Source organism: Rhipicephalus microplus, chromosome 6 (genome assembly GCF_043290135.1).
Source record: "Rhipicephalus microplus isolate Deutch F79 chromosome 6, USDA_Rmic, whole genome shotgun sequence".
Taxonomy (NCBI): domain Eukaryota; kingdom Metazoa; phylum Arthropoda; class Arachnida; order Ixodida; family Ixodidae; genus Rhipicephalus; species Rhipicephalus microplus.
The window spans coordinates 131,391,239-131,416,584 of record NC_134705.1 but is presented as its reverse complement, the minus strand read 5'-3'; the positions used below and the strand labels follow the sequence as shown (position 1 = coordinate 131,416,584).

Here is a 25,346-nt window from a genome sequence, read left to right as displayed (position 1 = left end):
GGGCGTGGCGTCGGCGTGCCAAAAAAAAACACTTTATTTGGTGTAACTCGTGACCGGACAGGCTGCAGCAACACACACTGGCGTTGATAGGAGCGAAGAGGGCGTCGGCCGTCAATCAACTGCGAAGTGATGATGCGCGTCGGTATTTATAAATGGGTTTCTGCAGCGGCGAACGAATGTTGCCACGTTTGAACACGTGATCTAATGGCCTTCTCTTTTTTACTTCTTCACCGTCGCCGATGGCTAGCGAATTCGCCACCACCTCACCCGGGTTGAAAGCCAGCAAAGCGGGCGCAGCGCATAGTCCGCGCCGCCCGTTTCTCTCCTTTTTTTTCTTTTTTTCTCTTAGGCACCGTGCTGCGTCGCTTTATGGCTGACAGAAATTAGGTTTTTTTTTTCTTTTTTTCGAGAATCACAACCACCACCGTTTCCCGCCGTAGACAGGCAACGTAACGGCCGCGCCGCCGAAGAGAAAACCGTGGCGCTTCGGAGTGGTGGAGAATTCTAGTTTTGCATAGACAAACTGGCTGCGCAAAACAGTCTATTGATGTGCCGTAGAATATGACAGCGTTATCGCTAGACACCACGTAGGTTGCAGAAGAATCTGTAATGTTCGCGTTGTGTGCGCAACCGCACCAGAACGTTCTAAAATTAAGTCTATGCTTCTTAGTCAATCGATGTGGTTTTCACAGGGCAGCACTTACACGTGCAATGTGGCACTAACAAAACTTGAGAAACAAGGGTGGCAGTACCATCATGGTAATCTTGGACTAAAACATTATGCGATGTCCCGGTTTGTCTGTCAAGTTTGTTTTTGAATGTACGCCAAATGAAAAAGACGCTTGTGTCCCTAAATTTAGGTGCAGGATAAAGTTCCTGATGGGGGTTATTCTAGAACACTTCACTACGACAGGCCACATAACCATATCGCGGTTCCAACCCTTAAAATGCCATTTACATTACTACCATTAGGAATATATTTGAGGAAAAATCTCTGAAGTGGGCTTTCGCAAATATCCTTGTGACCTATCCAGCTGCACGGCACCCTGTAAAGTTTTACAAATATGCAGCGAAGATCTTTCACTTTGTCTCGTTTAAATTTCCTCTACACGACGTCACTTCCCAAATCACTTTTGCACCCCGGCAAATAACGCAAAGATTAGCGCACCCTACTTTGACACTGCCAAAGGAGATTTCACGTGAATATCGAAACGTCCTTCTACGGAAGTATTACGCTGTTTAATTATGCCACTTGTCACAAATAGATACAAAGGCGCCATGACACGTATCACGTAATGAGCTAGTTCTTTCGCCCAATAGTTCCCGCAGCTTCCAAGAGAACTTCAACCATGTTGCCGATCCGCCGATCCTTCGCATCCAGTGGTGGCAGCTGTGGCAGAGATTTGCAGTTATCCGAACCCTTCGTGTACCTGCCGCATACCAGGTTGAGTGTCTCGCCGAACATCTGCTCGATGACTCCGATCATGAAATCCTTAGAGCCGACACTCTCGCAAGGATCGAGGGCGCTAGAAATGCAGTCCAGCGTGTCGTGGTAAGAGCTGCCAATCAAGAACATTGAGCGAAGCACGTAAGAAAATGTCAGAAGAAAACTCCTTTTTCTTTTACTCGTTAACACTCTGTACAAAATTTGTATGCTAATCAGATCGGAAGTTATTCATTGGCATTCTTTCGAGACTGCTCAAAACGTTTACGGTAAACAAGCACTGCATGAAGTGTATGGGATTGCAAACAGATCTGCCCAACAAGAGTTCTAATGCCACATCAAAAACAATGGGCGTGCCACTATTCCGGTTCCTTCGTCACACAGTAATTACACCCGTACCATAAATAGTCAGCTGTCCATATCATTTCCCTGTTCGAGGGTAGTTTTTGCACTGGAAGTTGAACATGTCATCTTGCCCAAAGTGTTTCTGCATTGACGAACTTTTTTCTGCATGTGTGTGTGTACAAGTCAATATAACGATGGTTTAGTAGAAGTCAGTAAAGACAACAGGAAAATGGAGACGAGGAAATGAGAATCAAAACGTGACGATGAAGCTCTTACTTTGGTCATTCGTAGCATATCTACGAAATGCCGATTCATTGACTATGCAGATGTCGTGTGCGTGCGTAAGCAACGAAATCGCAATGTGCCATTTGCGTAACTCTAAACCCAACGGCAAGAGTGTGAGAGTGTTGTGCACCTGCCTGGAAGTCGATTCTCACCATCTATTCGGCATCGCCTGCATCGCGATTTACAGAGGAAAAGAACAAGAAGTGAGGCTAGGACTCAACTACGCGCCTTATGCAAAGTGGCTCTAACCAGACTTTGGTTTCCAGACCCAGCGATACAAATTTGACCTAGCCTTTCTCCTACATACTGTGGGAATCTGTGTTCGCATGCTGATACTCTTTGTAATTTATGCAGATATGGTCCCGAATACTTGATGAGTTTTTCTTTGCACCACGGAGCTGTTAAACCAAGGAGGAAAAAAATGCTGGAGTGGAAATCACTGTCCACGAGTGAAGCCATGCGTATGGTAAGATGGTGGCATGATACTACCACTGTTACTAGGGGCACGATAAAGTATAACCCTTCGGTGATTAAGGTAGCTAGGAAAGTTTATTGCAAACTGGTAACAACATTTCAGGTGAGTACAACTGTCTGGTGTAACAAAATCACTCCAGTGGCGGGTGCAAACAAGAGAACATAGACAAGATGTAACACACAGCAGTTCAATATTCTCACAGATCACGAAGAACTCAAGAAACAAGGAGAAAGGGAAATGCAAAAAGCACCAAGTTGGTACAGATTCACAAATGTGTGACCGGAAGCAACGTTTTTGTTTCGTGAGTTAAAACGGCAGTAAAAAAATTCAATATTCCCTTTCCGAACTCCAAAAAAAGAACGTGTTTGCCACTCTGTTGAAGTTTTCTTCACCCTGCCTTTCAATATGTTCAGTAAGGCACCGAGCCATGATCATTCTAATCTTCTGTAACGCTGGGTATGCAGCTCGTTGGGCGTCGGCGTACTTCGGCTATACAGCGCCGACACCACAAGATGAATATCGTGACGTAAAGTATAGGTTGTTCGAATTATCCCCTTCTGCGTTGTTCGCCCGAAGGAACTGACAATCCGAACTGCAGACGCACAATGTGCCAAACGCCTTTGGCTGATACGCAGCCAAACATCCTATGGCGGATCGTTTGCCTTTTGCCGCAGTTCAGGCAGTGGTCATTGGGAACGGTGCCCCACTTTGAATGTCTCTGACGAGTGGGCAACGCGTCCTACCATCACGACCAAATGCTCTAACTACTTCTGGTACGTGGTGGTTCCGCCATTTATTCCACTTGTTGGGCCTCCATATCTGTTTTTCCTCGTCAGTAATCGAGCGACTGATTAACATTTCGCCAATGCGTGCGGGTGCAAGCTTTGCAAAGTATTCTTCGGCAGTGTCGCCATCGACTGAATGGTTGAGGCTCTCTGCTGCTTTCTAAAAAGCGTGCGGTTGGTCTGCTTGAGGACCCCGGTACCTTTCCGACGTGAATGCGGCTCCCATAGTTCCGGTCTATTATAGCAATAGGCTACGGCCAGGATAGTCATTGTCCTGAAACAATTTGTGAAGTGTTTTAACTGCAAGTGCCTTTGTGAATGTCGCAACATCTGGCAAACTGAGTCCTCCACAACGTTTTGGGAGCTTAAGGAACTTTTGTTGAACTTTTGGTGTCTTCCCGTCCTATAGGAAGGCTCGCAAAAGGTTTGGGTATTAGTGCAAAGTTCCCGCTATAAAAAGCAAATGCGCATGCTTCGGTTTTCACTACCGGCACTTTGGCGTTACCTGACAAATTAAAGTCAGTGCCATACGCGAAGACCTGCGTAGCTCTATGTATGGCGTCCTCCCAATTTCTTTTGGCCACCTTCCCGCAATGAAAGTATACCCCGAGAACTTTTACGGCATCCACGTATTGAATACCTTTCGGCAAATAGCCGTGGAAGCCACCAAAATGAAGGGCTTTGCTTTTCTCCGCACTCAGGAAAGCACCCGATAAACTGGCATATCGTTGTGATTAAGGAGACACTCAGGGGCAGCAACTGCCGGCCATTTAGGCCACGCGAACCCCGCCTGCTGCAACATTTCCTCTTACCCCCCGATTGCCCTCGCGAGCGGTGTGAGAAAAGTTATGGAAAGGATGATTTTAACGCGTCTGGAATGGTACGAAATATATCCAGATACCATGTCCGGGTTCAGACGAGGCCGCTCGTCAATTGACATTGTAGTTGACTTGGTGACATGTAGAACACCAGAAGGCCTGCAAACGGTTATCTGCTGCTCTATTTTTTGAGGTTAAAGGGGCATACGACAATGTCACCAACGAAGCCATTCTCAGCGCACTGGAAGGAGTGGGACTCGGTGGCAGGGTATATACGTGGGTTCAGAGCTACCTACAGATTAGATCATTTCACGTGCAGGCAGAGAATGGCCCGACACCCGAGTATTACTGCAGCCGAGGAGTCCCGCAAGGTGGAGTGCTAAGCCCGACGCTGTTCAACCTAACACTCATTGGACTAGTTGGCAAGCAACCAAGCAGTGTACGACTTTCCATTTATGCTGATGACATCTGTGTGTGGACATCAGGTATGACTCGACTTCAACTTCGCGCTCGACTTCAGAAGGCAGCATCAGTGACATCGCACCACCTACGCAAACAAGCTAGGGCTCGAAATCGCAAGTGGGAAGTGTGCAGTCGTGGCTTTCACCAGAAAACCAAACATCCGCTTACGGCATATCAATTAACGGGCAGTTGGTGTCATGCAGCCGGAGTCACAGGTTCTTGAGAGTCGTAATCAACCGAAACCTGTTTTAGACACCCCACGTAAACTACGTGAAAAAGTGGCTGACCGCCATTTGTCTCTTATTCAGGTTTCTTGCTGGGAAAAGTTGGGGAATGTTTGTCGAGTCTATGTTACAGCTGTACAAGGTATTATTTACTGGATTCCTGCGGTATAGCCTACCTGTTATATCTAACTCGTGCAAAACGAACCTGCGCAAAATCCAAAATATTCAAGCCCAAGCGCTTAGAATATGCCTTGCTTTACTCCGCTGCGCATCGACAGCTGAAACAATTGCCATTGCACAGGACTACTCGATCATGACACACATCACCATTGAAACGATGCGTACGTACCTCAGGCAACATGCTAGGAATCCGTCCCACTATTTGGCAACCCTCGCTTCTGAGAAGCCCCGCACGAAATTCAGTACAATTGTCTGTGCTCATCGTGCGTCGTTTACGTCAGGTTTTACGCCTGCTGAGAAAATGGTGTATCCTCCGTGGTGCCTGACACTTCCACAAGTATGTGTTTCAATGCCAGAAATACAGAAAAAATCAACTTTGCCTTCATCAGCCCTAAAACAATTGAGCTTGAGTTCTGCACGAAATGGACAATAACCACGTGCATATATACACCGATGGTTCAACCACAGCGTCTGGTTCTGGCGGTGCGGTGGTGATTTCAGCTAGAGGAATCACTCTGCGAATCAAGCTGTCACACGTCACTACGTCTACGGCGGCAGAACTTGCGGCTTTGCATGGCGCCCTGGAGTACATGAAATCCCAAAAACTGAGTAAATGGGCTGTGTTTTCCGATTCGAAAGCGGCCCTAGAGAGCATGCAGTCAGTACTTCGGCGAGGTTGCCATGAACAATTATCTTACGAAGTTGTCAAGCTTCTTCACCACGTCACAGAAACAGGCCACGAGGTCAAGTTTCAGTGGCTTCCTGGCCATTGTGGGATCAGTGGCAATGATTCCGCAGACAACGCGGCTTGCACATCGCACCAAGAAGAGCACATCCTTCCGATTCCTTAGTCAAGGACTGATGCTACAAAGCAACTTCGTCACCTGGCACGTAGTCTGTGTCTGCAGGAGTGGAACACCCCAAGCATAAGACATACGAGACTATACCAAATAAACCCTCGACTGGAACTTCAACCTCCATCCGGACTTCGTCGACGTAAAGCTTCACTTCTTTGTCGTCTTTGGTTGGGGGTTGCCTTCACAAAAGCATATAGAACCCTCATCGGATTGACCGACAATGCGGAATGCGATGTCTGCTGCACCAAAGAAGAAATCGACCATCCGATATGCCATTGCCCTCGATTTGTCTCTGAAAGACAGAAGCTTTCGGACGCATTGCAACAATTGGACGATCGGCCACTCTCTGTGCAGATGCTACTGGAACACCGTCATCGCCTTTCGTCGGCTCAAAAAGCAGTCAAAGCTGTCTTGTGCTTTTTGAGGACTACAGGCCTACGTGACCACCTTTAACTTTTGTGTAGTGCCACCACTGCATACGCGCCAGTAGATTGACTAACAATCCTTTTTTTCTTTTTTTCTCTCTTTCTCTTCTCTTTCCTCTCTCTCTCATCTTTATGCCCCCTTCCCATTCGCCCAGCGTAGGGTAGCGAACCGGGCGTGTGCCTGGTTAACCTCCCTGCCTTCCCTATTGTTGTTCATCCCCCCTACTCTGCTCTCTTCGTGTCTCTTAAGGTTACACCTATCAGGGTAACCGCTGGTCATTGAGTGTGACTGACTGTATTCCAAGAGAAGGCGAACGAGTAAGAACACAGAAAATTTGGTGGACAGATGACATCAAGAAGCTTGCAGGTATAAAGTGTCAACAAAAGCAGAAGACCGGGTTGATTGGCGGAACATGGGATAGACCTTTGCTCGGCAGTTGCCGAAGTTGCCGAAGTGAGCGTATAGCCATGAAAATGGGCTGCGCGTGTCCCTCATCGCTGCCCAGAATGCAGAGAAGGCTGCGCGAGAAACCAGAAACAATCGAAGTGGATGGTTCTGCGCCTTGTTTCTTTATTTCACCACTAAATTTATTACCCTTTTTTTCCGGCTTCACGTTCACATCCTACAAGTCTGCAGTTATCTCTCCGTCATTAATATTGGTCCACAGGTTTGTTTACATGGCCTTTTTTAAAACATTAGTCAGCATAGCGTTTCATTCTTTTAGGCGTATTGGGCCTATTGTAAGAATATAGCATTTTCGCGCACTTTTCTTTTTGGTGGGGTGATCTATGAGTTCTAATTGTAACTGTGGCGCTTCGTTACAAAGAGCAGGTGTGCCATAGGTGAAACGTCAGCACAGATCATATAGAACAAGGTCTTCCGGGATAATGAATAACGTTGAATAATATTCCAATATTCCTTCTACATATATAACAAACGAAATTAAGTTGAAGCTAGATCTGAGCGATTCTAATCGTTCCAATGTCAATAGAGGGCCTCTGAGAATATACGTTGATCACATGTAAATCCACAGGAAGTGATTGCAGAATGTTGAGTCAGAACAATACTCACCAACATGTGTAGTGAACAGTTTCTTTCACGGAACCCTTGATGATGGCCCGTTCCACAGTATCGTGGAAACCTTTGATGCACTTGTGAATTTGAACTCCATGAGAATTCATGCACTTGATTCCTCTTTGAAATTCTGGCGTGGAAATTGAATAAAGAAGAGAAAAAACTTTTACAATTTCAGGCACTAATTATTTGATTGTAATCGCCCCTTGTGCTTACCATGGCCCCACAACACATCTATTCCACCCAGCCCCCCGTTGGCATCATTCTATACCGAGTATTCGGGAAACGTTCCACACCCAAGAATGTGGGGCGAAGCACCACTTGTCCTTCACGTGACCTACTTCTTTCTTTCTCTCTTTCTTTCTTTCTTTTTTCTTTCTGTCTTTCTTTGTTTCTTTCTATTGAATTGCGCGATTACGTAAGCGCGCAGCTTAGAGATAGTGGCCACCTCGAAACACTGTTTTCCGGGATGAATAGGCACCGATGTCTTTCATGTCCCGCGTTTGCCAGTCTCTAGAACGGCCCAACAAAGGAACCATCGAGCAATGGTGAAAACGTGGGTTAGGAAATTAATTTTCCTCAAATTCGAGTCTTCCTTACCTTCCGAAATTTTCGTGATATCGATATTGATTTCCGCGATATCGATTCTTCAGAAGTTCGAAGTTAGGCCATCAACATTCAATACTTCAATTAAGTGACCATAACATATGTACTGCTCCCCAATTATTTTTCATTTGCATTGTTGGTAGAAGGCATTCGTATGTTTTAGGTCAGTTTAACTTTTATGAGCGTAAGGGCGTGGCTCTTGTGGTCAAGGCACTTACTTTCAGAACGAAGGTACCTGGGTTACACCCCGGCCCCGGAAATGGAGTATTTACTTTTATTTGTCATTTCGTAGCTGGGCACCAGCTTTAACCCTTTTGGAACCTCACCAGCTTCCTAGGTCTATAAATGCAAGCTTTGCTTGAAAATGGAGCTTTCTCGGCCCCCTTTATCCCGAACGCCCACGAACCTCGCTCACGACAGTAGGGGGAAGAGCTCACAGATACCGGTACTGTTCCTATTAATTCAGATTTTTTTTATTCCGTCTAATCGATACAGCGGGCCGTATACAGAGGTTCAGGTACATCTCCAAGGCGTTTTCTCGACGTTCTTCAGGCCTGAAGAGCAATAATGATTCTCTTGTGCTTTCAGCCGCTCAATGCTGCAGACGACTATTGCAGCCTCTGGGCAGGTTATCTGCTATAGTACGCTGCTCTATACAATTGGCAACGGAAGTATTTATCCCATGGTATTACTGAGACTATTATTATTATCCTAGGCACGCCCATTTGAGAAAGATGTTTCAATTTAATGTCTGCGAATGTCTTAACCGTGCCACTCCATCTAATTTGCCGCCTTCCTCGACTGCGTTTGACATATTTTAGTAATGATTCTGTGTATTTAGCTTGCCACTTGTTGTCTGACATGCGCATTGCGTGCAAGGCTCACGCCCGTGTCTTTTTACTAATATCAACTACAATATCAACTACAACTACAACCTGTTTATTACCTGGCTCATTCTGTCTGCTTCCAAACTTCGCGAAACTGATGTAAAGCACAGAGTACACTGTCACCAGGGCAATCATGCGCTAACTACGCGGAAAGGTCTAAAATCAATGCATGGAATATACAGCGCAGTGCACAACCCCAAAGAAAACCTCGTCTATACTGCGGTTTCTCTTGAGAATTCACTGAAACAGATCTGTCCAACAAGAGTTTTAATACCACATCAAAAACAATAGACATGCCACTATTCCGGTTCCTTCGTCACACAGTAATTACACCCGTACCATAAATAGTCAGCTGTCGATTTTATTTCCCTGTTCGAGGGTAGTTTTTGCACTGGAAGTTGAACATGCCATCTTGCCCAAAGTGTTTCTGCATTGACGAACTTTTCTGTGCGTGTGTGTGTGTACAAGTCAATATAACAATGGTATAGGAGAAGTCAGTAAAGACAACATAAAATGGGGACGAGAAATGAAATAAATGAAAAGGGGGGAGGGCTAAAAATTACAGGCCGTCCTCGAAAGTTATACTTCAGTGAATTCCCTTCACTGTGGCATTCCATATGTGACATGGACTTTGACCTATTTCCACTAATGTAAGAATACGATGTCATGAGTTTTTTTATTGGTTTTTTTACAGCTGACGAAAATTATGCAGTTTGTACAGACGCTTATACGAGCGATACAATTAAGGAAGAAAAGTAAGCACAAAAGTCAGCATCAAATTTTGACATGTTTACTGGGAAAAATTGCAACACAAGACAAAGAGACTGTGTTTCTCAAATATATATTTTCCAAACACAATATATCGCACCTAAACACGGTGTTCCATTCCCAAATTGCACAGGTGTTGAAGACATGCGTGTGACTAACGCGAAGAATAAAACAATGTGAAAGATAGTATGTAAACCAAAAGGAGCTACCTTTGTATGGGTCCGAGCCCACGTTGCAGACAGCCTCAATGTTTTCTTCCAGTGCCTTTACAGCCACTAGTGCTGCAGCCTTGGAGAGCCCTTCCGTGCACTCATTGATGAAATTTAGTGTGCACGGAATCTGCACCTTGTCCCTCCTGCGAGTGGGTAGCGCTTCATCTTTAGCATGTATGAAACAAAAAGCAGTGCTTAGCACAAGCAAGAGAGGACGAATTACTACTTATGTTTACGAGAACGTACATGGGGAAGATCTCCTTAACGGTAGCAGCTGATGTTGAAATAACCCAAATTTGAGATTGATACGAGAATTTAAAGTTTCAACAATTAACATGTTGCTTGCTTCGGATACGGGGGTGCAGTACAAATTTTAATGTAAATGAGACTACAATGTATTAACTATGTTCCGTGACTGAATCGTAACATTACAAAGTGTCATCGGTGAATTTCGTTGTTGCGCACATGAACAGGGCACTATGTGTGCCCTGTTCATGTGTGCCCTGTTCATGTGTGCCATGGGTTCATGTGTGTTCATGTGTGCCTGTTCATGTGTTCATGTGTTCATGTGTGCACTATGTGTGTCCTGAATACAGGGCACTATGTGTGCTCATATTGCTCTGTATTCCACGTGCGCTACAAGGGAACTTATTGAAGATGTGCGACCAACAAGCCCGCATCGCATTCCTCAATACAATATGGTAGTTTTACTATAGTAATACTAGTTACTTCGAGTTATTTTCGGTTGTTTTTTCGTAATTATGCTCATGTTACTGTAATTATATAATTGCATTATGTTCATTACTGCCATTATTTTAATATAACACTGTAATCGGAGATTGTTGCCGAGTGTGTTAATGATCATGTCCTTCTTTATTCCTTAATATTCGAAGTTGACTTATCGTTTTGAAATCCGTCGTTTTTGCGGCCCCTGTGTGCAAAGACGTTGTGAAGAGGTTTACGTCCTCCTTTCGCCTCGCTGCACTGGCAAAGCTTTTATATACGTGTTACACCCAAAAATAAATATTACATAAAAGTATATCTTTACGCTCACTGCACTCTCCACGGAACGGCCAGGAGTACTGGACGAGGCTCTGCTTCTTATAAACGGAAAGAACGTAAACGTTAAAGCAGCTCACATTTTTATGGTAATGAAGAGACGAGTTTAAGGCGATCAAATGGATCAATGCACTTTAAAAGAGATTGAGGAGAAAGAAGTTTTTATAGAACAAGCTTCTTCTCGGGGACATTAAAACAAGATGGGGTTGTGGCTCTGCCCAGTACACTGTGGGCCAATAACTTCTCTTCTTCTGGTTGGTTGTAATCAAGCCTTGGAAGCCTTCAGCAGCAACACATTATAGCGTAACCAGTACCTTTGCGCGTTTATTCCACCATGCAGCAAAAAAAGGAAACGTTTGTACGCGTAACATGGGTCGTTTTGAACTATCCCAGAGAGTAAACTGTATGTTTAGTTACTAAGGGCTAGTGTTGTAAACGATCCTCTGAAACTGTAACGAAAGCTCGTTGCTCAAGCTTTTGAAAGATCTCCCGTTACACGTTCCGATGATGCGAGACCGACTCATTACATTTGCATTTGCGAAATTTGAACGTTTCGTTACATGAAAATAACATTTGACTTTTCAATCAAATCAAAGTTTAGTATCGGCTAATCGTGAGCCGAAATAAATTCAGCAACAAATACGACACTAGCATCTATAGACGAACTGCCAGATGATCCAGTATTCTTTCACGTCAATATGTCACTACATATATTGCACGAATTTAAAATCGCCAACAACTGGTTATATAGAGATTAAAGCAATATAAGCAAGCGTTCCTAGCCAAATTTCTCAGATACCATCGGTGATATGCGGTAGACATACGTAACATAAACTTTTCATCTCGTCTATTGCAAGTCGAACACCTGGGGCACTTTTCACGTCCATCTTCAAGGGGGCAGTTAGCATACTACGCTTCTCACATTCCAAGAGATATCTCCGCACAAGCAAAGTTATAATTAAATTTCTTGCACAGGAATCCCCATCCAAGGGAAATATTCTTAGAAGTTTAATGAGTGCACATTCAATATACGAGTATGGATACAAAATTATGTTCAGGGTGTACATTTGCAACTTTGTAGATTCCCCTGTTTACAATCGGCGAAAATATTTCTGTGTATCTTTTTCTGTCTCTCTCTATTTTCTAAATCGTTTTCTTCTATTTCTGTGTGTGTGTTTTTCATGCCAATTCTTTCCTCCTCCTTACTCTTCTCTGGACTCTAACTTCCATTTCCCACCCCCTGGTTTTACACCATACTACACGAGGCTACGCTATGCTATCTATGCTTTTCTATCCTGCGCGCCTGCTTCAGCGAAATGGAGATCCATTAGTTTGCTCAACAGCCCGCTGTATTCGGATAGTCAGTCAGCTAGCAGGTGTAGACGGGAAAATGTAAAGTCAATCAGAATGGTACGTTCAATTGGTGAAGTATTCATCTTTACTGCCGTTGTAACGTACGATTGGGAAAGGTCGTTGCTTTGTGTATTCCATCTAGAGTAGAATGCGAATTCTTCAGGGCTATGTGTTCTCTATTGTGCTGCGACGCTAGCAGAATGAGTAAGTGACTTCTGTGCTTTTAATGAACGGCTCTCAGGTGCCGAACCTATGTCAAATAAATGCCATGACAGCCGAAAAATACAAGCAAACCAGATGGGCATGTCATTACGACATTGACCTTCGGGTCATGCCTGCGCGGGCTAAAATTTCACCTCGCGAAGAGTAATTTTGCGCCTAGAGTTTTTTTTCCTTTGTCAATCTAACTTTCTCTACTTGTACCCGTTTCCTCACACGTCAGAGTTATTGCACCCCACGTGAATGAAATTGGTGCACGAGTACTGAAAGCGAAGCAGAAAAGGACTAACAGGACGCAGTGAACGAGTGCCGGCTCATGATCATATATAGCTATTCCTCTCGCACGTGCTCAAAGTCGGCATCGCGTGCTTCTCTGTGCCCCCCGGCGCACGCCTTCAAGTGAAAGCCAGGATGCACCAGAGTCACGGAACAGACAAATGGTAAATTTTTTCGCACCACCCATGGTCTCCCAACCACACTGTTTTGCATGATGTGCCACTTACGTGGAACTTTTCATTACCGTGGAACGCTTACGGAAGTAAGATCGTTCCCTTCGCCGTTCCTTCGTAAACATAGCGAGTTACGATTACAGTGCCGCCGATCCTGAACGGAAGGGTGCTTCCTCTGTTCCTCTAAAAAGGAACAAGTTCGTGTAACGACGTTCCGGGCAGCGCTGCTAAGGGCCCGTTACGCCACAATTCTTCATTATGCTGATTGCTGAATCGCTCACTACTCGTGCGTGGTATACCGAGTGCAATTGTTTGGCTGTACACTTCGTGGTGGGTGGGCAACTCCATACCACACGCTTATTGCGCTATTCCCAATGTTTTGATGTGTGACGTTACATAAGCTGCGGAGCCTCTGATAACTACATGGCATTCGCGTAGTGTTCTTTTTTCAAAGCAATTTCAACCAAAGACGATGCGCTGTGAAAGTGCACCTGCTTGCCCCGCAGACGGCCAGGATGCGGTTGTCACTTGGAGCTGAAAGTTTTCATTATTTACTTTATTTGCATATTCGGCAATATTTGGGTCAGGGAAAAAAAATGGTGGTTTTCCGCTCACAACCAACGACGCTGATGTCGCCAGGAGCTTTTGTGATGTCGCAAGAAGCTTTTTAATGCTGTCGCATTAAAATGCGACACCGGTATCTCTGAAATGCCAGATAATCTAGTGATATTTCATGTTGATATGCAACAACACGAATAAAAAAGGAACTTCTTGTCAGCAGGCGCTTACGGTTCATGACATCGTTTTCATTTCGTGCCGTTTGAGGTGCACCTTTCGGCACGGAAATGAACGGTCACTTGAATCAAGGGAAATAAAGGCTTAAACGTATCGAACTGCTAGGAACAATGACCCAGTCATACGGCCACGCTACTAGTTCGCTCGCAGTGTGCATACATTATGGTGAACTCAGCTCCTCGCACGACTCATTCTAAATATCTTTTGCTGTCACGCATGGGAATCGAGAACGTGCTTCTGAATGTTTATTTTATTGCCCTGCGAGCACGACCGAATAGCGCGTCTATTTTTCCATTGTCCACTAGCGTCGAGGTACTCTTAATCTTTGACCTAGGGGGAAGTTTCGTGGCGCTCCTATGGTGCGACATGGCTTCAAGGCTAAGAAAGCGAGCGGAAAGGGACGTTTCAAAGAAAAATATCCTGCTGCTTCGACGGAAACCGTGCGGCCTCACGTCCAGCGTGAGATTTCTCTCGCTTCATGTTGCTCTCTGAAGGACTCGTAGATATTTGGGTCACTTCAGAAAACCAATTGATCAGTTTCTAGTGAACGAAACATTGCTAGGAGGCATCGAATGAAAGAAGCCATACAGAACTTTTTTTAGGCAGCCGTCCAAGTAATTAGTGAGCATACCGTTTTGTTTATTAGGCGTATTGTCTGCAACTTAAGCGTCGAAAAATAAATATAAATGAGAGAATGCAGCGTATCCTACAAATGTCCGGGCGAGCAAAGGCTACGTGCCTGTGCGAGATGCAGACGGTGGTTTTCGGAACTGTGCTGAGGTTCAGGAAAGTACAATGGAATCTGGTTGACGCGTTTCTCGTAGTAGCCTGAATACGAAACGTAAGTATTTCCTCATATGTCACTCGCGTTTGTTTTTCTTAAAACTCTTGCTACCCGAAGTCAACCCACCCATTACAGTCGTCGAATACTGAATTAACCTGAATTACCAAAATTGAAGTTTTCAAAAACGTTGAATACTGCACACGTTACTGTTATAGTAATTCTTCTTTTGAAACGCATTTAAAAGTCATAAAGAAAATCGGGTTATATTCAAAACTTGTATTAACAAAAGAGGTTAAAGAATAGGAAGAAGATATGCATATTCTTATTGAGTCACAATAAAACATCTCGTCCATTCGCGCTATGCATGCTGTGTATATATACGTGAAGGGGTAAATTTTTCTGAAAAGTTTTCTAAATTCTCAAAAATTTTTGCTACGCAGTATTATCTTTAATGGTTGCGTCTCACAGTGATTTTTTTTGCCCCAGAGTGACCCTCCAGCACACTTAGCGGCTCGGCATTGCACACATCGTGGCTTTTAGTTACGCAGTTCAAACAAATCTACCGAGAAATAATAATAATAATAATAATAATAATAATAATAATAATAATAATAAGAATAATAATACCTTTTATTTCTTCAAATAAAACAGTAAATGCGACTAGGCCTGCCAAAGCCAACTGGTGGCTTGAGTGGCAGAGCCTGGAAGACAGCAAAACAATATAAAAGCGGGATCGCTATGTCTGTCGGGGAAGATTCGCTCTCGTGCGCCATTATGGGGGAGTGGTTACGTTGCCAGGCTGCTGACTCAAAGGTCACGGATTTGATCCAGCCTGCGGGGGTCACATTTCGATAGAAGTGAGATGGAGGAGGCCCGTGCGCTGCGTGCTGTCAGTGGCCTTTAAAGACAACGGATGGTTGATAGTCCTTCCCTACAACGTCGCTCATAATCATATCGCAGTTTGGGACTGTAAAAAAACCTCAGATGCTAATACTGTGTAGCCATGCTTGAACTTTTGCTCTAAAGATCACATTTTTGTTCACACCCTCTGTTTCATCTTGGTGTTCCATCATGATGGAGGTGCTGTACTCAGCGCTTTCACCTCTTACAAGGCAACGATTGGTATGGCATTAGCAAAGTTATATTTGAATGCAGTCATGCGAGACTAAGTGGCCCAGCCCACGTGACAAGGGATGAGCATGATTACAATACCTTGGATATACAGATGACGGCGATGAAGAACGTAGTCGGGGTTCACACTCATACTGGAATTTACTTTCGCAGTCGTATTGTATGATCTTGTTTATTTATTTATTTGCAATACTGCCAGTCTCTACTGAGAACGTAGCAGGTGGGCACACCATTCAATCAATCAATCAATCAATCATGATTTATTTCAGCTTCAAAGACATTCAGTGGAGCTTGGTGGGTACGGACAAAAAGCCATAGATGAGGCTTGACAGGGTCCGTACCCCCGGGCTTGGCAAACGTGGCGTACAGAGTGGCGTACAATCGTGGCGTACAAAGGCCACGATTGTACGCCACGAAAAAAAAAAAAAAAAATGGTATGATTGCTCATCATGGTAGCAAATCAGTAATAAAGGAAACAAGTTGGTTTTTGTATATGAGAAATATTTACACTACATAATACATAAACAAAAACAGGTGCATACAAAATGACAAGTTGACCGATAAAGACGGCCTACATGGCTACTTACAGAACAAAATGGCAATTTGAACAATAAAGGATGCTAACATGACTACCTACAAAACATACAAGTCCATACTGATTTTATTAGTGATGTCACTGGCTATTTCGACGTACTGTATGTTTTTTTAGGGGCGGAGCTCCTTAGGGCGTGAGTCTTTCCATCCCCCGTCGTTGTCGTACGTAGCCAGCAGAATGCGAGATGGGAGATGGCGGTACTTGGAGTGTTCACTAGATCGACGCATGGACGGACAACAGTACTGAAAGTTGGGCGAGTTGGTACTCATTCATGACTTCTTTGCGCAAACACGTACACGGACACAAGGAAAAGAGGCAAACAACACGGGCGCAAACTCACAACTGGTTTATTTTGAACAACGAACTGTACTTATATCTTCACGTAGCCCACACGCCCCCCCATCGGTGGATCCAGGAACAAACGAGATAACCTAAAGAAAGCTTATTCAGCGCTACGTCATGATAAGAACCACAAAACGACAAAAAATGAAGAGTTCACGCATCTGCAGACGGATTGTTGCACGTGCCTTTCAAAAATTCAAATTCTTTATCGGACAAGGTGACGGAAGCTTGGCTAACACATTTTTCTCCCAAGTTTCTAATATGAAATGCTTCAATCAACTCCCTGTTAATTTTTCTCTTGTGAGTTGACAGAATCTTTGTGTCTGTAAAAATTGGTACGCACCCACAAGACTTGCAGTGATCCACCAGATGTGTTCGTCCTGAACTACGTAATGCCGAGTCATGCTCCCTCAACCGTGTATTTACACACCTTCCAGATTGCCCGACATACGATCTGCCACAGCTGAATGGAACCTGGTATACCTTTTTTTCACTTTGCCCAGCCATTTGCTGAACACTATTTGCAAAAACTCATCCCAGTGATAAAAGGTACGGAAAGAAGTCTCAGACGAGTACAAAGTGAAAAAAGAAAGCTTGCAGTTCTCCCATATGTTCATAGGTTGTCCCATGGCTTAAAAAACGTAGCAGCGAGATACAGAGTAACCTCGGTTTTTACAGCACCCAACAAGCTGTCTAAGTTGTGTCCACGACTTCGGAACATGGTGGAGTCCGGCACTACGCATAGTAAGAACAGCTACCAGATGAAACACAGCCACCAATACCAGTCTTGCAGAACAGCAGTGGTATACCAGGTTCCGTTCAGCTGAGGCAGATCGTATGTCGGGCAATCTAGAAGGTGTGTAAACACACGGTTGAGGGAGCATGACTCGGCATTGTAGTTCAGGACGAACACATCTGGTGGATCACTGCAAGTCTTGTGGGGGCGTACCAATTTTTACAGACACAAAGATTCTGTCAACTCACAAGAGAAAAATTAACAGGGAGTTGATTGAAGCATTCCATATTAGAAACTTGGGAGAAAAATGTGTTAGCCAAGCTTCCGTCACCTTGTCCGATAAAGAATTTGAATTTTTGAAAGGCACGTGCAACAATCCGTCTGCAGATGCGTGAACTCTTCATTTTTTGTCATTTTGTGGTTCTTATCATGACGTAGCGCTGAATAAGCTTTCTTTAGGTTATCTCGTTTGTTCCTGGATCCACCGATGGGGGGCGTGTGGGCTACGTGAAGATATAAGTACAGTTCGTTGTTCAAAATAAACCAGTTGTGAGTTTGCGCCCGTGTTGTTTGCCTCTTTTCCTTGTGTCCGTGTACGTGTTTGCGCAAAGAAGTCATGCATGGACGGACGCATGGACGGACAGACAGACAGACTAGGAGACGAATGAACGAATGGACGGACGTGCGGAGCGGGTAGTGCCACAGGGGATGCGAGATTTCGGTGCTTGGAGTGTTCACTAGATCGACACACGGACGGATGGACAGACAGAGTAGAAGACAGACAGACAGATGGACAAACGGAAGGACGAACTCACGGACGGACGCATGGACAGACGGACGGACGCATGGATGGACGCACGAATGATCGCGTGGGCGGAAGGAAGCAAGAATGAACGGATGGACGGCAGCATGGATGGGCTGACGGACGCTTCGCCCCACTCATCATCATTTACTCCTTCGATATGCTGTGATTTTATTTTCAATTCTTGACTCAAACACAGACAATGACTTAGTGTTAGTGACGTAGGGTGTTACCATGTTCCATTCACGGATGGCAACCGGGAAACAGGAATATTTGAACGCATTGATGTTGCATTTGTATTGTACTAATGTGTTTGCTTGGTGGCTCCTGTTTGAGACTAAGACGCGTAGTTTCAAATGTCTATTTCAAAGTAACTGTGCAGGAGCTGATAAACAAATTTGATACGTGCCTGTTTCGCTTGTAGTTATGGCGTGGGAAGTCGAGATATACTTAGAATAGTGGATGATTGTTCACGCTAACATTTGTTGTGAATGAATCGTCTAGCCCTCCTGTTTACTTTGTCTATTTTCTTTATGTAAGTTCGGGTGTGACGAAACCACAATGTACTTCGGTATTTGAGGATCAGCCTGACAATTGTTGTGTATTCTAGGATTTTTATTAACAAGGTTGCCATATGAAGTGATCTTCAAGAAAAAAGTGTTTCGTGACAAATGAAGTTATGTGACCAACGTGCTCGTCGCTCCTTAATTCGGACGTAATTGTTGCGTCTAGGTATTTGTTTTTGTGTACTCCATTCAAAGCAGTGCCATTGATTCGGCAGCATAACTATGAAGGCTCGCTCTTTCTCCTAATTGTCATACAAGCTGATTTTTTTTATTGTTTGTCATGTGCCAGTTGAAGCACCGTTAGAAAAAAGCATAGACGTATTTGTTGAGTGATTATTGATCTTGGTAATTTTAATTACTCTAACACAGTCATCCACAATTAACCTCATTTTACAGTCTATATTAGTAGATATGTCATAGTATATACGAGAAATAACAAGGGCCCAAGCACGCAACTCCGGGGCACTACTGACGCAACTAGTACAATATCTGATGCAATGTGTTAGAAGACAAGAAACTGGGACCTAAAAAACTAAAACTCACGCACCCAACAACAATTTTTTGATCCCAATGTTGTTTTAGTTTATCCATTAGTTTGCTGTCACAAACACAGTCAAACGCTTTTGAGAAGTGAAGTAAAATCATATCTGTTTGGCTATAATTATCAATACCTGGCACGAGAACGTCTATGACCTAGCACGAGATCATGGGTACTTGTTGGAAAGACTGTGATGGTAATAGACACATGCAAATGCTTTATTTATACAGGAGGTTGGCCTGCAATAAATGTATGATGTAAGAAATGTAGGAAGGGTAACTAGACTGTCTAGTTTGGTATCCTACACCTGGGGAGAGAGAAATGAGGGAGTTAAAAAGAGGAGTACATTGACACTGCATACAACACGCACACCGCACGCACATGTGCAGGGTTTCACAGGTGGTGGCTCAGGGATGTTGCCCTCAAGAATGGTAGAAGGGCTCGTGTGGCTTTCTGAGCGGATGTACTTGAAGGCCACGCACCCAAGGTCTTCTTCAGAGTGATTAATAGACCATTCAGGCTCCTTCAGGAACACTGGAGAGTCCCGTAATCTTCTCCAGTCTGAACAATGGCACAATACATGGTCGAGGGTTTCTATGCAGTTGCTGTTATCACAGTTGGGGGAGTTAACCATACCACGGCAATAACGAATGAATTGGTAAAGGCTGCACCCACCCACAACCAACACAGCATTGTAGCGTCACGTCACGGATTCGTTGATGGCAGCTGTAATTGGAGTAATAAACCGATGTTTTGTGGACGTTGAGTGAAGTTCAGTGGAAGGTTCCAATGCATAAGCGTGGCATTATGCGCGATGTGGCGAAGTTTTGTTGCAGCGTCAACCCTTGACATGGGTATAAGCAGTGTGGGCGCTCTGCCGTGGGCACATCGGGCAGCGTTGTCGGCAAGGTGGTTGCCAATGATCTCATAGTGACCCGACAACCATTGAAAGATTGTCATGTTCTTGGCTATTGGCGCAATGACTGATTTTATTGATTTGAGACCCAAACTGCTGGTAGTTCCCGCGTCTTAGACTTCGCATACATTGAAGGGGCGCCTTGGAGTCACAGGAGAAGCCCACTTACCAGGAGATTCTCACATTACAAATTTCATATCAGTGAGAAGGGTGGTGAGCTCGGAGCCTGTAGATGTCATGACGTGTGAAGTTTTGAACTTGGCGGTGATTGATTGAAATGGAATCACAAAGCCGTCTGTCGAACTTCCCGAGACTGAATCGTCCATATGAGTTCTGTTTGCATACAATATATCCAAAAGGTCCAATGAGATCTGGTTGAGAGCTGCAGGTGACAGGCCAGCCTTTTTGTGTATCCCCGGCACTTCAAGGGGCACAGAGAATCTTTGCAGCCTCCGCTACGGGCATAGTGTTATAGTTTACTGTGAAGACCATCAGGAGATGGAATGCTGGTTAGCCACGACAGCTCTGCAGAACTCTGTCTTCCATCTTTCTAGTGGCAGGCTACCAAGGTGGTGGTCAGGTAGTCTGGATATATGACGAATATGTGCCCGGAGTGTGTCGGCAGTTATCGCAATCTGGTAGTGTTTGGCAATGGCAATTGTGGCGACCATGTTTACACACCTAGGTAATCCCAAGCATGTGCGAAGAACTGGGCCTTGAATACTTTGCAGGACCCAGATGCTACGTTTTCTTGCATTTGATACAAGCACGAGTGTGCTCTACTGCAGATACCCCAAGAAGAGCGCTCTGTACAGCTCAAGCATGGCTGACGCGGCTGTGCCCCACGTTTTGCCCGCTAGAAATTTTATAATTTCATGACACGAACGATACACTTCAGCCTCTTCTTCAAGTGCGAGATGTGGGCACTCCACAAAATATCTCTGTCAATAATGATGTCAAAGAGTCAATAACATCTTCTATACAAAATTTTGACATTCTCGATTGAAACGGGATTCCAGAACACCGGCTTGCTAGTAAAGGGAACTAGGCGCACTTTTCGCTGCACATTCTGAGCCCTCGAACACGGGGGTACTTCTACATTATTTTGCCGCTGCTTTTTATAGCCCTACGCATACCTGTAGTTGCGTTACTGCTGAAGCTCACATGCAAATATCATCAGCGTATACAGAAAGGTTGACCGATCAAGGCAGAGCCTGGACAAGTCTAATCATCGTGACGTCAAAGCACACCTGAGTAGCCCACCCTGTGCGGCGCCATGAGGGTCTTAATGGCCCACGGTGCAGCCTTCGGAGGTATGCATGAAGAAGGATCCTTCAATATGGAGCTCCGAATCCATCGAAACATTTCTACACCTATTGCAATATTTTCCGAGGCATCCCTATTGGCGTCATACGTTACGTTGTGGTACTCCCCTTTCTCATCGAGGAAAAAAAGCCACAGATATGCACTTCAAGGATTCAGTTGTTGCACAGGGGTCACAAGGTCGGCGACATTGTCTATAGAAGAATCGCCTCTTCGAAAATCAGCCATAGGCTATGGATAAATATTGTAGCTCTATAGGCGCCACTCGAGGCGTGTGAGGACCATTCTTTTCATTACTTTTCCTATACGCGGCCAGTTGCGTGTAAGCAATATTCCTGTACTTTGAACGTGGCACCGGGACGCTGTTGCACCCGACGTCAGTTGGGCAACAATACTACATCTTGTGGAGATGTGAGAAAAAGCCAGATACATTTAAATATTTTGGGGAGATTGCAGTGCAAACAGTTTGAGTGGGAGGCTAAGCCACGTTATTCGAACAAAGATAGGCAGTGCCGTAGCAGATGAACAATGCAATCGCCTGACATCCTCCATCAACGAAACCTAATGCGCATACCTCACAGAACGGCGCATTGTTTCTTGCAAGAAGTTGCCAATTGCATAATTTACACCATTACCCAAGTGTAAAAAGGATTTCCCGTTCAATTGTACAGAGAGTGTAACATGATAGTTGTTCTTTTTTTGGCATATTTCGCAATCGGGTATTGTTGTTCATTTACGGGAATAAAATTAGCGTGTCAATGTAGTCTTTACAGTTGGTGCTTGATTGATGAAATAAAAACCTAATGCAATAGTTAAAAAAACACCCACAATGATATGAGGATAGGTCTCTTCAGCAAGCTCTTACCTGCTATACTCGGCGTGTTGCTTTATAAGTATTCTTGCATGATTTGAAGGTCTAAATTTCAATGAATATTTTATTGACCTACTGGTAATGGCGTTTTTTTATTCAACCGAAATAATTTATGCCTTGTTTTATAACACAGTCACGTCAGATTTCGAATTGTTGCCTCAAAGCACTTGTACAACTGCACAAACCTGTGAGTGTTTTTTAAGGCTACGTGGCTTTTGTTATGGCCGCTAAACGCCTTAACTTGTGAAAAAAAAAATGATTTTTTTTTCGCTGCGCAAAACTAAGACAAAAGCTTCCGCGAGCTTAGTAAAAAAAAGGAGTGTGCTAATTGGCATTCGCCATGCAATTTTCCGACAAGTAACAGAGATACCAAATCACAATGCGATTATAGTGTTAGTCGCACAATTGAATCCAACTATTTGTCAATCTAATTGGTATATAGAAGCGTAGGCATATGACCAATTACAATTAGCCTAACGAACTACATGTTTATCTGCATAGCTGCCAGTATAGCGATGGATTGTTTTTTTTTCTGAGCAGATAAGCTGCTTTTATGCCACCCCGTGTCGGTTCTATTCGACTTCATTTTGTTATAGCGGAAGAAGATGAGCTTATGAGACTCCTGGTGGAGGTGGCCCTTACACCTGAAATCATCCAAATGAGAAAATAATAACACTTGTTATGATGGCCAAGTGTCTGTACTACTCTGCTTCAGTACAGGTAAAAGTTCCAAAGCTACTACAGCCCGGGCCAAGCTTTGAATTAAGACAACTCTGTCCCTTGCTAGAAGCCGGCTTCTAATACAATGTCCCTACTGGCTGGGGCCGTTGGACACACGTACACTGGTACTACCAAGCATCACTTCAATTTATGCGCAAAATTGTCTTGCAGCATATCTATATATGATACGCGATATGCACAAAGCGCCACACTTTCAGAGATGGTGTGCACCAGTATAAACACGGGATAAGGCGCCAGATTACCCACTTGCATACTTCGTCCAACTCTGTCCCAGACTCGTGCAGGTAGGGACCCTTGGAATACGGAATGAAGTCTTCTCCACACGCTCGCAGGGTTTCCACCTTGCAGCCGTCACTTAACTGAAGCTGGCACGTGCCTGAGAAAAAGATGTATAATAGAGACGGCAAACCTCAGTTATATCGATGAAAACGTGTAACCCTACTGTAGAACTGGCTCAACAATGTCCGCCAGAAGCGACTGGCGCTGTCCACGCTTAGATACGGGCTCGTTCAGATTATCCTACCAGTTTTCTTATACTGGTATGTACACGCACTTCCGGTTTATTATGAAGCATTGAGTCATTATTTTGAGACCAAAAAATGTCTTGAGAATTGAACGAAACGGATGGTGCGTGTGTGGCTTCTTTCAATGCATCTAAAGAAGGTGAGTGCATAATTTGCAGCATTGAAGGTGTCTAACTGCTATGCAGGTGCCGATGGTGTGGACATGTTCTGTTCTAGGGTTGAGTTGATAATTATGGACCAATAACACTATCCCTGTCTTCCCTTGTTTCTGTTCTTTCTGTGCGTGTGGAAGAGGATGAGTGGTGAGATTGCGAGCAACCCCCTTCTGCGGCCTGGTGTATAATTGTACACATAAAGTTCGGAGGCACATCACGGACCGCGTGTTTTTTTTTAATTACTTCAAACGCACTGTGCTCATTCGTGCAGGCTTCCAGAATGGACAACTAGTAGTCATTTAACTTTAGTCTGCTGCACATTACTGCATAAAATCAATTAGATGGAGACACTACGATTATCGACGATCTTTCGGCGTGCCACACTCCAGGATCAACGTCAGGAGTTTTCTTTTTTTTTACTTTGCTGGAAATGAATACAACCGAAATATAAACTGTGTATGTCTTTCGGGTCTAATATTCGATTCTTTCTATGCAAGTACTATAGCCGACTGATTGCGTATTACTAAGAGTGTGAATAATACTCTAATTACCATTAGTTCAACAAATTCACACATAAACAACGCCTTCCTTAACTTCATTTCTTGGATTGTAATACTAAGGGCCTTAGAATCATACCATACGAATTTCACAAATTCGCAGACAGTCTGTCATAATTTGTGCCTGAACGCGATGGAGTCACATAGTACTTTAGAACTTCTATATTTCACCCTTTTAATTTAGGCTAAAGCTTGCAGGTGTGAAATGGAAACCATTGAGACGAATGAGTGAGGACAGCCAAGAAAAATTACTGAGTTATGTGATTTAGAATAACACAGCTTTTGAAGGGTTTGGTGGTCGGCAGTAGCGACTGCACGTAAACGCCATGGATTTCTTCAACTTTCCACCATATTTTGGTACCTATGAGCTTCGGCATTTTACCCTATTGCAATACAATAGTCATGACCAGCAAAAGAATCCACCGACAGGTGCAGTTGCAGGACGTCATAAACTTTGAGCCACTGAACCAGTTAAACAGCAGACGTTGTTGACGAAAAGTCCGGCCCACTCGACACGAGAAACTCACCAAGCAGTGGTGCCGCCAACAGGACGAGAAGCCTATAATAATGACCAGAAGCCATAACGGTGTGCGCTCCTGCGGTATGCAATTCGAAATGACCGACAGTCGCAAGCGAGCCCCGGGAAAGTTTTCGCTTCGAATGCGGGAGAGAGCACGAAAGGGCGAACGTCAGAAGAGAAACCTCAAGTGAAGGACAGAGGCGTAGCAAGGTCTTTGTCAGGGTCTATGCCGTTCTCCCACTATATTACGGGAACCAAGCGCCGTTAAGCGCGTTCAGCCTTTTTCCGCTTAGGATGCACGCAAACAGCGGGAGACAAGAAAAAAAAAAGCTGAAAAAAGGACTATCTTGTTTACGTGATTACTCAAATGAAATAGGCACGCACGTGTCAGGAAGGATGGTCTACGGCTGGCGCAGGCACGACATTATGACGCAGGAACGAATGTTCTGTAGTCAAAGAGAAGGAGCCAGCTACGACAAGAAGTGGATAATTGGCTACGGTATTGCCCTCTAAGCATGAGGA

General features: G+C 44.4%; 1 protein-coding gene across 1 annotated transcript; it reads right to left on the bottom strand.

The window, feature by feature from the left end:
• Positions 1-1,217: 1,217 nt before the first annotated feature.
• Positions 1,218-25,006, bottom strand: LOC119168003 (uncharacterized). The gene is made up of 5 exons (XM_037419453.2): positions 24,832-25,006; positions 23,315-23,444; positions 9,846-9,991; positions 7,373-7,505; positions 1,218-1,559 (listed from the first exon to the last, which is right to left on the bottom strand). The coding sequence occupies exons 1-5, from the start codon at positions 24,884-24,886 to the stop codon at positions 1,301-1,303; spliced, it is 723 nt and encodes a 240-aa protein (XP_037275350.2). The 5' UTR covers positions 24,887-25,006; the 3' UTR covers positions 1,218-1,300.
• Positions 25,007-25,346: the final 340 nt, after the last annotated feature.

Bases quoted from the DNA above. Each gene is read 5' to 3' on its own strand.
- LOC119168003 (XM_037419453.2), bottom strand. From the start codon at position 24,886: ATGGCTTCTGGTCATTATTATAGGCTTCTCGTCCTGTTGGCGGCACCA. The intron at 9,992-23,314 runs GTGGGTAATCTG...ACCCACTCGCAG, and splicing joins GAGTTGGACGAAGTATGCAA to GAGGGACAAGGTGCAGATTC. The intron at 7,506-9,845 runs GTAGCTCCTTTT...TTTCCACGCCAG, and splicing joins GGGCTCGGACCCATACAAAG to AATTTCAAAGAGGAATCAAG.